Here is a 13,303-nt window from a genome sequence, read left to right on the forward strand (position 1 = left end):
AAAGAACAACTTTCGTTAGAGACAGAATGTTCGCTGATGCTTCACCTGAGACTGGTTATCCCTCTGTAGGCAATTTGTGGCGCTCGTAAGATGTGCGAGTTGCCTATCATTTGTTGCGCATGAAAGGCGATGGGCTGAGCAAAATTCAGTTCCTGATTCGCTTTTAAAACATATTTCTAGCTTTGACACATTCATTCTTATGGTTTTCTTGTTGAAAATCACTGTCAGTTAACTAGGGTAGGTAGCACGCTGCACACCTGGTTAGCAGATCATGCTACTTTGGTGAAATCTCATAGCCCCAGGGCCGGCGAATGCTAAAGGTCGCGTAGCGTCACTGGGAAACGTGAACGAAAATTTTCTGGTCTAACAGAAGTTGTTCTCTATGAAGCAATCTATCACCGTAGACGTTTGTCGCAAAGATTTTGAAACACCCTTTGTTCATATTCGTGGTGCTACTCCTAAAAGTCGTCAGGTGCATTTTCTCTGGTGTTTCGGCAGATATCTGTGATTTCGTTTTTGCAATGTGTATATGGATTGGGACGAAAAATGCAGCTCATCACATCACATCAAATGCGACGTAAAGCGCCTGTTTCCCGTTACAGAAAAAAATATTTTAAAGCGGAATTTTACGTGTCGATTCGATAGAGGGGACCCAAACTAATCTAGAGTGATATACGGTTTAGTGTTAAGTATTAAGAGGAACAGTAACAAAGGAATAACCAGAACCCATCAGCGACTCATTGTGCCTCTCTGCCCTGGCCTGTCTACTACCTCGCCGGCCGGGGTGACCGAACGGTTCTAGACGCTACAGTCTGGAACCGCGAGACCGCTACGGTCGCAGGTTCGAATCCTGCCTCGGGCATGGATGTGTGTGATGTCCTTAGTTGGGTTTAAGTAGTTCTAAGTTTTAGGGGACTGATGACCTCAGAAGTTAAGTCCCATAGGCTCAGAGCCATTTGAACCATTTGTCTGCTACCTCCATGCAGCAGCACTACTCGTTCGCCGTTGAGGTTTTGCCTATGCTTCGTATTTTTCTGTCCATCTTAACACTTACCGCTAAATCGAATATCGCACTAGACTTATTTGGGGCCGATCTATCAAATGGGAACGTAAAATAACCTTTTAAATTTGTTTGTTGCGGAAAACAAACCGATGCTTTCCATTTGCACTTGGCTTGGGCAGTATTCGTTTGGTCCTTGCCCATATACAAATTGCAAAACACAATTGCACATTTCTCGCATAACACTAGAGACAATGCGCCTGACGACTTATGAGAGAAACCTATACATATTGCTTACGCAGAAACTATATACAGTGTGTTCTCGGAGTCTTTCGCGGTGACAGGTTTCAATAAAATCTTGTCGATTTATAAGCTGCGTCCACAGTGAACGTCTCCTTGTAAGTGTATATTTTAACCCCCATAGTTTCCCCTTATTATGTTCTTAAGTCCTTATTTTTATCGCTTTTTATACGTCCCGTTTTCATCTTTTTATTAAACGTATTACACAGATGAAGAGCGGCGGATTGTACCGCAAGATGCAGGCCTGCCTTTCCAACGGTTTCCTGTTTACTTCTTTTCCCGGAATATTTCTCGCCAGTAACTCCGCCAGTTTTTCAGGAATAACGAAACACAGCACAACTGGAATGTACATCTACATTCATCATCAGTTTCATTTTACTTCTGAATTTCATTTTGAGTATATAAGCCTATACCATGTTGTGTAATATACCAGTAGTTAGTTAGTTACTTGGTTAGTTCGCTTGATATTCCATGTATCATTTGCACGATAAATCGTAATGATGTGGAACGAGTTATTGTTTACTCACGCCAATTTTTTTTTTTCGTGAATAGGCCTCCATGCTGGTCATTTTTGTTTTCTTAGTTTTTTTAAAAATTAAAGACAGACAGACGTAGGTCCGTAATTCGTACCCATCGCCATTTACACATTACAGTAATAGATAATCTTCTGTGGAATACGATGAGTTGTCAAAGAGAAACGTTTTCAGTTTTGTTTCAAATTTTATTTTGCTGTCGTCAGGCATTTTATATCAATGCGTAAGTGATCAGAACTTTTGGTTGCAGCATTGTGAACCTCTGTGCTACAGACAACCTTAATGTGGGGTAATGAATGTCATTTTTTTCTACTGGTGTTGTAATCATGTACAACATTGTTCCTGTTGAAGTACAGAGAATTATTTACAGCAGCTTCATGAGGGAATAGCTATACTGTGAACCATTGCTATTCACATGTCACCCATCCTAGGAATCTTTTTGTCGATACTGATACTGGCAGAATATTGGTCCCTGGAATTTCAAGACCTTATCACAGAACCTACAGTAGTTACCGTACGCGACGCGAACAGGGGACTTCAGTTTATGTATGCACAGAGAAACTATTTATTAAAAAAATTTTTAATTGCTTACTACAACATGACTACAACTAACATTTTATGTTTTATGCGTCTGTTATGCTTTTGATGGATCATCACTGCAATGTGTGTTCAAATGGCGGAAGACGTGTTTATGTAATATCATTACAATTTAACACGTTTCAGATTTTTTTGCTTTACTTGCACTCTGAAACCTTGCTTCTGGCCAAATTTCATGATTGTATGTCAATGGGAAGCACCCAACAGGTTCTGATAAGAGAGTTATCGAGTATCAAAATATGTAACATAAACGGCCATATATTTTGATTGAACTGACTTAGAAGCTTAAAATTTATACACTGCCAAGGGACTGTAGCCTGTAGTATATGACAGCAGTTTGAACTTGCTATCTCACCCGTTCCTGAGAAAAAGGTTTCTTAACAATCGCATGGACAGACAGGTACCAGATGGAAAACAAAGTGATCCTACAAGGGTTCCGTTTTTCCTGATTGAGGCACGGACCTATAAAATTGGCAATTTTGGAATCGTGCTCTCTGTCAGATAAATTTCTGCGGGTGCCAAGAACCTTACAACTAACTCAGTAGAGAGTAAGAGTACCTTCACTATGAATTCCGATCTAAAATGAAGCGCCGGCCAGTGTAACAGAGCGGTTCTAGGCGCTTCAGTCTGGAACCGCGCGACCGCTACGGTCACAGGTTCGAATCCTGCCTCGGGCATGGACGTGTGTGATGTCCTTATGTTAGTTAGGTTTAAGTAGTTCTATATTCTAGGAGACTGATGACTTCGGATGTTAAGTCACATAGTGCTCAGAGCCATTTGAACCATTTAAAATGGAGCTAGAAAACGTCTTTGTTGGAATCACTGACCAGGTTATCTTGGGAAATCCGAGGAAAAAAAATCTCAAATTTGGCGGAAACATTTTGTCAATGGCTCTGTACGAAAAGTGTCACGTTACACCACGATTCAGCGTCCACATTACGCAGTAGGTCCCTATGTGACTGGATAAGTAAGTCAGTTCAAAGATCGAGGAAAGGCAATGGTATACTATCTCAAACAAGACCACGCTCATTGAAGCACTGCGATGCGTTCAGGAGTGAGGACACCTTCAGTTAGCCCTAAGTTTCTTATGAGCAGCACTGAGCGAATTTGCATTCTAAGGTCGTTAACTCGCGCCTGGCCGCCTACATAATGTCTATTGTCTCGATTACAGTAGCTCACGATCTAGCCGCAAGCCAGACCGTTAGTTTCAGAGACACTGCAGTTGACACGTGGCATGAAATTTTAATAGTGAGAGTATCTGGGTCCGGCGAACTGAAATGCGTTGTGAGAAGGGGAAGGGAGGGGGCGGGGGGGGGGGGGTGGGGAGAGGGTCGCCCGCCGAGTCCCGAACTGGCCGGTAATTACGCCAGCGATATGCCACGGACAGCCGCCGCGGTGGAGTCGGCAGTCTGTCGCGAACTGCCATGGCTGGCGTGCGCATTCACGTCGCGTCCACGGCGGCCGCTCCAGGTAGGCGGTGCACACTGCATTGTTGTCGACTCTGTCGGACCCGATCACCTACGCGCTATTATAGTGTGGTCAACATAAGAGACAATACTAAAGTGTCCCAGTCGTTAGAAGAAAGTTCAGTTTACACTAAAATGTGATTGCGATGTCTGGATAACGTGTTTGAAAGGCATGTCTTATAGCTGATAGTACATTTACTCTACATGAGTATGTAAAACCAACTAACGGAGACGTCCGAATGTTGTTAACGTGATGTTACCAGCACTGTGTGTTCTGAGGAGTATTCTTTGTTTCAAAAATTTCGCTGATACCTGCGGAGAGCTGTTCTACTCGCCTAGTAAGTGTGAATGCCACAAGGAGCCATCGATGGCTTCAAGGCGATTCCAGTGGGTCGAGGCGTTGATATCCTGGGACCCCTAGAGAGAGGTTCACTCGGTGGATTAGGGGTTTGTACATTTTTAACAGTGTTGGTACCACGCTGACGCTTCTAAGGAAATTCATTTCGCACTTTGTACTTAGCCTGGTTCGCGACTGGTCTGAAAACGTTTTAGACCGGCAGAACGTAGCACAAAGTATTTTCTGTAAATATCAACACACACTCCGCTGCAGAGTGAAAATTTCATTCTGGAAGCATCCCCCAGTCCGTGCCTAAGCCATATCTCCGCTATATCCTTTCTTCCAAAGTGCTAATCTTCCAAGTTTCCCAGGAGAACTTCTGTGAAGTCTGGAAAGTAGGAGACGAGGTAACGGCTGAAGTAAAGCTGAGGGTAGGTTGTGAGTCGCGCTCGGTTAGCTTAGACGCCAGTATGGTAGCTCAGCGTGTTTGGTCAGAGAGCTCGCTGGTCTCTGTGATAAAAAATCTGTGTGAAGGTATCGACAGTGAATTTCAATGGGTGTCATGTGACGTCCGCTACGACCAGATACAACGAACAATAACGAACAAATTACATTTAAAAAAGTCGGTAGAACGGTTGCCCGCAAAAGGCAAAGGTCCCCAGTTCGAGACTGGGTCCCGGACACTGTTTTGATCCGCCAGGCAGTTTCATGTATTTAAAGATCATAATTGCTTTAACTAAATGTTAATCCATAACGTGGTCACTTCACCGTAACTGGTTGAACTGGTTGAACAAATGTACTGCTTTTCCGTACCATTCTGTAAGAATATACGTTATTCAGCGTAGAGGGTTGTCTACAGACGTCGAAGTAATTTCATGCATTTCCCAGAATATTGTGAAACGGCTGTTATTGTTCATACAATATCTCACTAATGGTATCACACTTGTATCCGTACAAACACTGACTGTTCATACACGACGCAGTTATCTGTGAGAAAGTATTAACCGAAAAAATTGTGTTAATACCCATCCCTATATGAACAAAATATCAACCTAGTACGAAGACTCGTGACTAGCTTTTAATGCAGATAAATGTGTGCACATTACAAGACGAGAAAACATCCCTTTATTATAGGGTTAAAGAGTCACTGATGGCGTTGTTAATGCCGTATTCAGCAAGTAACAGAATGGCTTTTTAAAAAATTGGGAGACTGTAGTGGATGTAGTTTTGATATAAGTTACCTATAACTGGAAATGTGAAATAAAGTTTTTGCAACACTATGCACTTTGTATACATTCGGTAGGCTAAATAAAACACCAGAATACTGTGGTTCGGAAAACGTCTATTCGCAGTAGAGTACAATCAAATACTGTAAACCGAATCCCTGTCGCTTCACTAAAAACTAAATTCCGTCCGAACAGGCCTTGGAAGGCCCAACGTTACCGACCGTCGCCGTGTCATCCTCAGGCCACAGGCGTCACTGGATGCGATATGGACGGGCATGTGGTCAGCACACCGCTCTCCCGGCCGCATGTCAGTTTACGAGATCGGAGCCGCTCTTCTCAATCAAGTAGCTCCTCAGTTTGCCTCACAAGGGCTGAGTGCACCCCGCTTGCCAACAGCACTAGGCAGACCGGATGGCTACTCACGCAAGTGCTGCCCCAGCCCGACAGCGCTTAACTTCGGTGATCTGACGGAACCGGTTTTACCACTGCGGCAAGGTCTTTGGCATCGCTTCGCTACTGTAGAGAAAATTTCAAAGTCACAATACCTCGACTTCGTTACACACTGCGCAACGAAGAATCACGTTTTGTCCGATTCTCTGTAAGATTCCTCGCTCTCGTCTTATGGTACCAACCGCCGTAAAGATGCTCTCAGTGATCTCAGGTACTGTCCTACTGGTGCTGAGTACACAAGTTGTCTATGACATATGCCTCGACCATCGAAGTGTGCTGGAGCACCATCGTTATGAAGCCACAAACTGGTGCACAGTTTCAAGTGAACGCCCTCCAGAAGTTGAGGCGAGAAGTTGTTCAGGAAGTTCAAATACCATGCACCCTTCAACATGGAGTGATGTGTGGTCCAGTAAGGTGATCTCCAAGAATTCCGGCCCACATGTTCACTGAGTATCTCAACTGTTAACTTCTCATACAGATAGTGCGCAGATTGTCAACAGCCGCCGGCCAGAGTGGCCGAGCGGTTCTAGGCGCTTCAGTCTGGAACCGCGCGACCGCTACGGTCGCAGGTTCGAATCCTGCCTCGGGCATGTCCCCTAGACTTAGAACTACTTAAACCTAACTAACCTAAGGACGTCACACACTTCCATGCCCGAGGCTGGATTCGAACCTGCGACCGTAGCAGCAGCGCAGTTCCGGACTGAAGCGCCTAGAACCGCTCGACCACAGCGGCCGGCTTTCCTGTACAGGACGTATTACAATTAGTGGCGTACGCCAGGGGTGTCAAATGGAGAATGGCGTCCAGTTGGAAGATCTGTATACACTGACGAAAATCAGAGCGAAAACTGATTCAAGTGAAACTGTACAAGGAAAGAAGGGGTGGGGGAGGAGCGACAATTGTTAAGTCACATTATGAATTTCCTCGAAGAAAACGGTCTATTGACATACAATCAACATGGATTTAGAAAACATAGTTCTTGAGAAACTCAACTAGCTCTTTACTCGCAAGAAGTGTTAAGTGCTATTGACAGGGAATTTCAAATTGATTCCGTATATCTAGATTTCCGGAAGGTTTTTGACCCTGTACCACGCAAGCGGCTTGTAGTGAAATTGCGAGCTTGGGGAATGTCGTCTCAGTTATGTGACTGGATTCGTGATATACTGTCAGAGAGGTCACAGTTCGTAGTAATTGACGGAAAGTTATCAAGTAAAACAGAAGTGATTTCTGGTGTTCCCCAAGGTAGTGTTATAGGCCCTTTGCTGTTCCTTATCTATAGAAACGATTTGGGAGACAATCTGAGCAGCCGTCTTACGTTGTTTCAGATGACGCTATAATTTATCGACTAGTAAAGTCGCACACTAGACTCGCATTCGGGAGGGCGACGGTTCAATCCCGCGTCCGGCCATTCTGATTTAAGTTTTCTGTGGTTTCCCTAAATCGCTCCAGGCAAATGCCGGGATGGTTCCTTTCAAAGGGCACGGCCGACTTCCTTCCCCGTCCTTCCCTAATCCGATGAGACCGATGACCTCGCTGTTTGGTCTCTTCCCCCAAACAACCCAACCCAACCCTAGTAAAGTCATCAGAAGTTCAAAACAAATTGGAAAACGATTTAGAAAAGATATATGTAGGGTGCGGAAATTGGCAATTGAGCCTAAATAACGAAAAGTGTGAGGTCATCCACATGAGTGCTAAATGAGTGCTAAAAGGATTCCGTTAAACTTCAGTTACACAATAAATCAGTCAAATCTAAAGGCACTACGTTCAACAAAATATCTAAGAATTACAATTACGAACAACTTAAATTGGAAGGAACACATAGAAAATGTTGTGCGGAAGGCTAACCAAAGACTCCGTTTTATTGGCAGAACAATTAGAAAATGTAACAGATCTACTATGGAGACAGCCTACACTACGCTTGTCCGTTCTCTTTTAGAATATTGCCACACGGTGTGGGATCCTCAGCAGGTAGGATTGACGGAATACATCGAAGAAGTTCAAAGGGCAGCACGTTTTGAATTATCGCGAAATAGGGGAGAGAGTGTCAGTGAAATGATACAGGATTTCGGGTGGACATCATTAAACCAAAGGCGTTTTTCGTTGCTGCGGAATCTTGTCAGGAAATTCCAATCACCAACTCCCTCCTCCGAATGCGAAAATATTTTGTTGACGCCGACCTACATAGAGAGACACGATCACCATGATGAAATCATGGAAATTAGAGCTCCTAGGGAAAAACTACGTGTTCGTTTTTTTCCCCACGCTATACGAAATTGGAACAATAGCGAATTGTGAAGGTAGTTCGATGAGCCCTCTGCCAGGCACTTAAACGAGATTTGCAGAGTATCCATGTAGATGTAGATGTGCGTGGAAAAAGGCTCTCGAACTGGCCCTGGTCTCGGGTTATAGCGTGACTCATCACCCCCTAATCATTCGTTTCCAGTCACCTACAGTCCAGTGGCGTAGTTCCATACTCCACCTACAGTGTCGCTAAGCACTAACTGCAGAAACGTGTGGCTTGTGATCAGCTACTCGACCATTTTACCCATGCCTTTTATCTCTTTACGCGCAGTCATTGTGCTACCTGGACTGCTGGCAGCACTTTGGAGCTCACAGCTGATTCCTTCCGCTGATTTCATGCGATTTTTATAACCACCCTCAGCAATGTTCGACGGTCCCCGTCCGTCAGTACACGAGGTCTGCTTGATCTCGGTTTAGCAGTGGTTGTTCCTTCGCATTTCCACTTCACAAGTACATCAGCAGCAGTCGACATGGGTAGCTTTAGAAGGGTTGAAATAACCCGGATGTATTCGTTACTCTGGCGAGTTTTCGTGTGTAGACAAGAGTGGCACATTGTTGTTGTCACACTTTTCATGTATAAGCTGACTTGAAAGTAATTTTTAATATCATTGATTATCACAATGTCTGTAATGTAAGATACAGGCACTGTATAAACATTATGTCCTTCAGACATGCATGCATGCATGTCTGTCCCGATGGGCTAAAACGACGATGGTAAAAAAAAAAAAAAAAAAAAAAAAAAAAAAAAAAAAAAAAAAAAAAAAAAGTTTGCCTCTACCTGTGCTGGAATGAGAAGTGCGAGCATAACTGATATGGACAACGTGGCATAAAAGTACTCAAAGTGCAGAAGAGTGACCCATTCAATCTTTTTATGAAAGCCACATACAGTCAAAAAAGAAAAAAACGCAGATCAACAATACCAGGAGAAAACAACTGAACATCTCTGTAATGCAGTGCGTTACAGCCCACAAAAAAAAAGAGAATTTCTGCTATACGGAAAGCCCACATTGAACCTTCTCCAAGAACTTAATGCCTACTTGGGGTGAGAAAGAGGCAAAAGAATTACATGATGGGTCATAACTAGACCAAACAAGTTTTTAGAATAGCAAGAGTGATAACTGAAACAACTAATTGATAATTACCCGATAACACCTCACATTCCACGAGACGAGAACTGGATTTCCATGTTATTACTGTTGTATAGCATGTAGTGCAACTTACTGCCAAAAATGCTAATTTCTTTAGAAAGCTTATGCTACTCCAGTGTAAGTTTCATAGACTTCTTAAGATCGATTTTTCTCAAGTATTCTATTTTTGTGTTGTGTCACTGTTCTTGCCAGATTGAGGTATGTACAGATGTAAAAGTTTTGCCGTCGCTGCACTAACAGCTCATCATAGCGTTGTTGCGCCTATATTTCACTGCATTCAATAAACCCATGCACGGGTGCTATCGGTCAACTCTTCGTCAGCAACCTACCCATACCGCTGTGTACTGCTGCGGAGAAAACAAACCCGCCATAGAGCCGAGTAGCACTGAATGCAAGCTTGAAATGGATGGGTAAAGTGCGCGTTATTGTTGTACTATCGAAACTTCAATGTTGCGCAGATATTTTTAATGCAATATAGATAAAAAGATCGTCGTGGGACAAGAAATCAAACGAAAGGAAATTACTATATAGTAAGCCACCGGAGGTCATGGTTTCCTTACATCAAAATACCGAGCAGATAGCCCTGAACAAAATACGGTATGTGACCGATGTAACTGGCGTTTATCCTGCGCAGTAGGTTTTACACTATCAGACCAGAAGTATCCGGACACCGCTGAGTAATGCGGAATCGACCGCTACTTCGAACGTGGACTAGTCATTCAGCGATACTGTTCTTGCCGTAGTGAATCATGTAGTAGTCTAAACAAAACTGACGCAGCTGCCCTCAAGTGGACAAACTGCTAGATAGAGATCATAACTTTCTCGTGCAGTCTGCGGCACTTCGCACATTTTTCAGTGACATAAACTAAAAATTGCTGTGTTTTTTAGACTTGTCACTTTTCTTGCTGGGGTGCGATATGTTGCACGTCTTGATGATTGCAGATCATCAGCAATTTTTTCACTTTTGTGAAGGTATTTTCGCGGAGAATATTAAGTATTGTAACAATCCGCGTAAACCATAATTACCGGTATATTATATATAACTGTAGACGACGGGTCCTCTGTTCAGAAAATATACCCAAACACGAACCATAATTTTGTTGGTGGAGTTCAGTTTCATCCTGTACATCTCTGTACATACATAATTGGGTAACTGCGTGTATAGCTGGGCGCGGATCAAATCCAGACAGTTGGTCTGGTACGGCGCTCAACCTGAGCTTGGTTTTAGGCGATTTTCTACACTCATATAGGCAAACATTTCAAATACGATAGCGCAGAGAACAAAGTTTACACTATGCACAAACAGATGCTGCACACGACTTTCTGTCCTTGGTTAACTAACGTTTGAGGCGATAAGTAGTGAATCGGGCCAAAAGAGTTTAAATAAATATAAATTTGTCAAATCAGGAAAACACTGGCTCCCATACGACGGTATAAACATTAGGAAGTACACGTACACAAAGGTGTATGCCTGTGTATATAATCCACCATAGCTTACGACGTGTGGAATGATTTCAAACTTGCTACAAGTATGACTGAATACTAAAAGACAGTCACTGCCGAGATAAGATACTCCTATTTGTGTGGAAAATTGCTGACAGGTTAGTGAAGTGGAGCCTAGAGCAATTCCAATCACACTTCGTGTATCACTAACCACATTCCACAGTTACACTTCTCTGATGATGCAAGCTTGCTCAATATGTTGTCAGTCCTTGTACAGTAATTGTTTGATTTGTGCCTACGCACAATTCAAGCTGGTTAAATGAAGCAAAACAATAATACAGTATAAAATAGTGCAGCCAAGTATAGTTATTTTTTTGACGTTTGTCAGTCGTTCTTTTCTGCAGGTCTGATCTTTTCCTGTGGCAAACTCTGATAGTTGTACTAATTAATCAATGTTATTATAATCGGCGAACGCGTGATTCCACCCAAAGCTACTCTTCCAAGAAATGAGCACGAGTATTTTATCCATAATCATCTGTGGCAATAACTTTTAATGTATATGCTGTCACAGTGGCATAACATTCCTGCCAATCATTCACTGTATCTGTTGCAAATTTTATGAAATTTTGGAGAAAGTACTGCTGTTGGAATTGTGATGTTTCATTGTTGAACAATCAAACTAAACTAAAGATCCCGGGGATCACTTTCGCGTCTTTATTGTTCCGACTAGGAACTAAAACATGGCGCACAGTGATTAAAAGGATTCTACATCTACTGCATTTCTGTTCGTATGTTTTGTGATTACCCGTTCGTTTGATAAAATAAAATTATATCGCTTGTTTCATATGATTAATATTATTTTAAGATTGTTGCTATAAACACCTTGATAATCTCTAAATATCGTTGGATTACAAATACCAAACTATCACTTTGTGTTACACTGATAGTATTTAGATGCGCGTTGGAATAAATTATTAACATTGACCCGAAATGCGACTTTATATGCAACATCTTGCAATTTCGACTCTTAATTCCAATTTGTCGGAAGGCGCTAAATACTATCATAGTCAAACACTGGATCACTGTAGTCTGGACCGTTGTAACCATACACTAGTTTTAAAGGCATCACAATGTTTGTGACGTTATGTCTTCTGAACAACAAATGACACAATGAAATAATTTGGCAGGTACATTCAGTGGTATATGTACATACTGTCTGCAAAATTTGTTGCGAAAACAGTAAGTAGTAAAACAGTAATAAATTAAAACGTCATGCCTGATTCTGGAGATTTATTGTATGAACAGAGAAAATTTCGTAAGGGCTAGCTCATCATTTTGTGGGGGGGTGGGAGGTGTCTCTGAGAAAAGTTTCTTTAAGGGTTTTCAATTATGTGAAAAAGTTTGTTGGAAATCACTAAGAGCTCTCATTCTCAAATACTGGAAAACTAAAGGCCGGCCATTTTGCACGCAGTGCGGTATGCTGCCTTACGATGCATGTACAGTTTCCAACTGATACTTGTCTCACTGTGTTGAACCTACAAAATAAGACTGTAGCTCTTAATGAGTAGATTATGACAACAATTTAAATTTTTAAATCGGGTAAGAATAATAAGAAATATTGTAAATATGTAAAAATTTTTGTTGCCCCTGGAAACCGTTAGGTAGGCAAAGTGCAACTGGAAATGTGAACCATAAACCAGGTTAGCCGTTTAGTAATACAGATTTGCATTTTCCGTGGTTAACTGCGATCACTCGCTATGACATGGAACGAGTCAGTTTTACTGGTCATAGCGAATCTTGTCACCGGAAATTTTAGCAACAAAATGGTTCAAATGGCTCTAAGCACTATGGGACTTAACATCTGAGGTCATCAGTCCCCTTTTTAGCAACATTTAGGTCCTTCTTACGTTGTGTTTACATGCATACAGTGATTTCTACTTAACTGTAACTGTATTCATTGTCCCCCTTTTACACACACACACACACACACACACACACACACACACACACACACACACGTGTGTGGGTGGGTGGGCGTGTGTGGTTAGTGTAAATCATTTCTCCTTCTACCTTTATTTATATGAATGTTATACTGTTTTCAAACTGCAAGAAACGTGCTGCGAGGCAGTTATCAGTATGCCCAACTGTTGAAAGACTCATCGAGTAAAACAGAAGTGATTTCTGGTGTTCCCCAAGGTAGTGTTATAGGCCCTTTGCTGTTCCTTATCTATAGAAACGATTTGGGAGACTATCTGAGCAGCCGTCTTACGTATTTATCGACTAATAAAGTCATCAGAAGATCAAAACAAATTGCTAAACGATTTAGAAAAGATATGTGAATGGTGCGAAAATTGGCAGTTGACCCTAAATAACGAAAAGTGTGAGGTTCAAATGGCCCTGAGCGCTATGGGACTTAACATCTTAGGTCATTAGTCCCCTAGAACTTAGAACTACATAAACCTAACTAACCTAAGGACATCACACACATCCATGCCTAAGGCAGG

At 42.3% G+C, this 13,303-nt stretch overlaps 1 protein-coding gene across 2 annotated transcripts in view; it reads left to right on the forward strand.

Moving 5' to 3' along the window:
- Positions 1 to 13,303, forward strand: part of LOC124797877 (aldehyde dehydrogenase, dimeric NADP-preferring-like) — a 201,924-nt gene that overhangs the window by 106,554 nt on the left and 82,067 nt on the right. The window contains exon 1 of one of the 2 annotated variants that reach the window (XM_047260969.1): positions 3,813 to 3,900. The exons of the other annotated variant lie outside the window; for it this stretch is intronic. Coding sequence (XP_047116925.1) covers positions 3,855 to 3,900 — 46 coding nt within the window. The 5' untranslated portion in view covers positions 3,813 to 3,854. Of the gene's footprint in view, positions 1 to 3,812; positions 3,901 to 13,303 lie in introns of those variants that run through there. 2 annotated transcript variants of the gene reach the window in all.

Source organism: Schistocerca piceifrons, chromosome 5, assembly GCF_021461385.2.
Source record: "Schistocerca piceifrons isolate TAMUIC-IGC-003096 chromosome 5, iqSchPice1.1, whole genome shotgun sequence".
NCBI classification, from domain to species: domain Eukaryota; kingdom Metazoa; phylum Arthropoda; class Insecta; order Orthoptera; family Acrididae; genus Schistocerca; species Schistocerca piceifrons.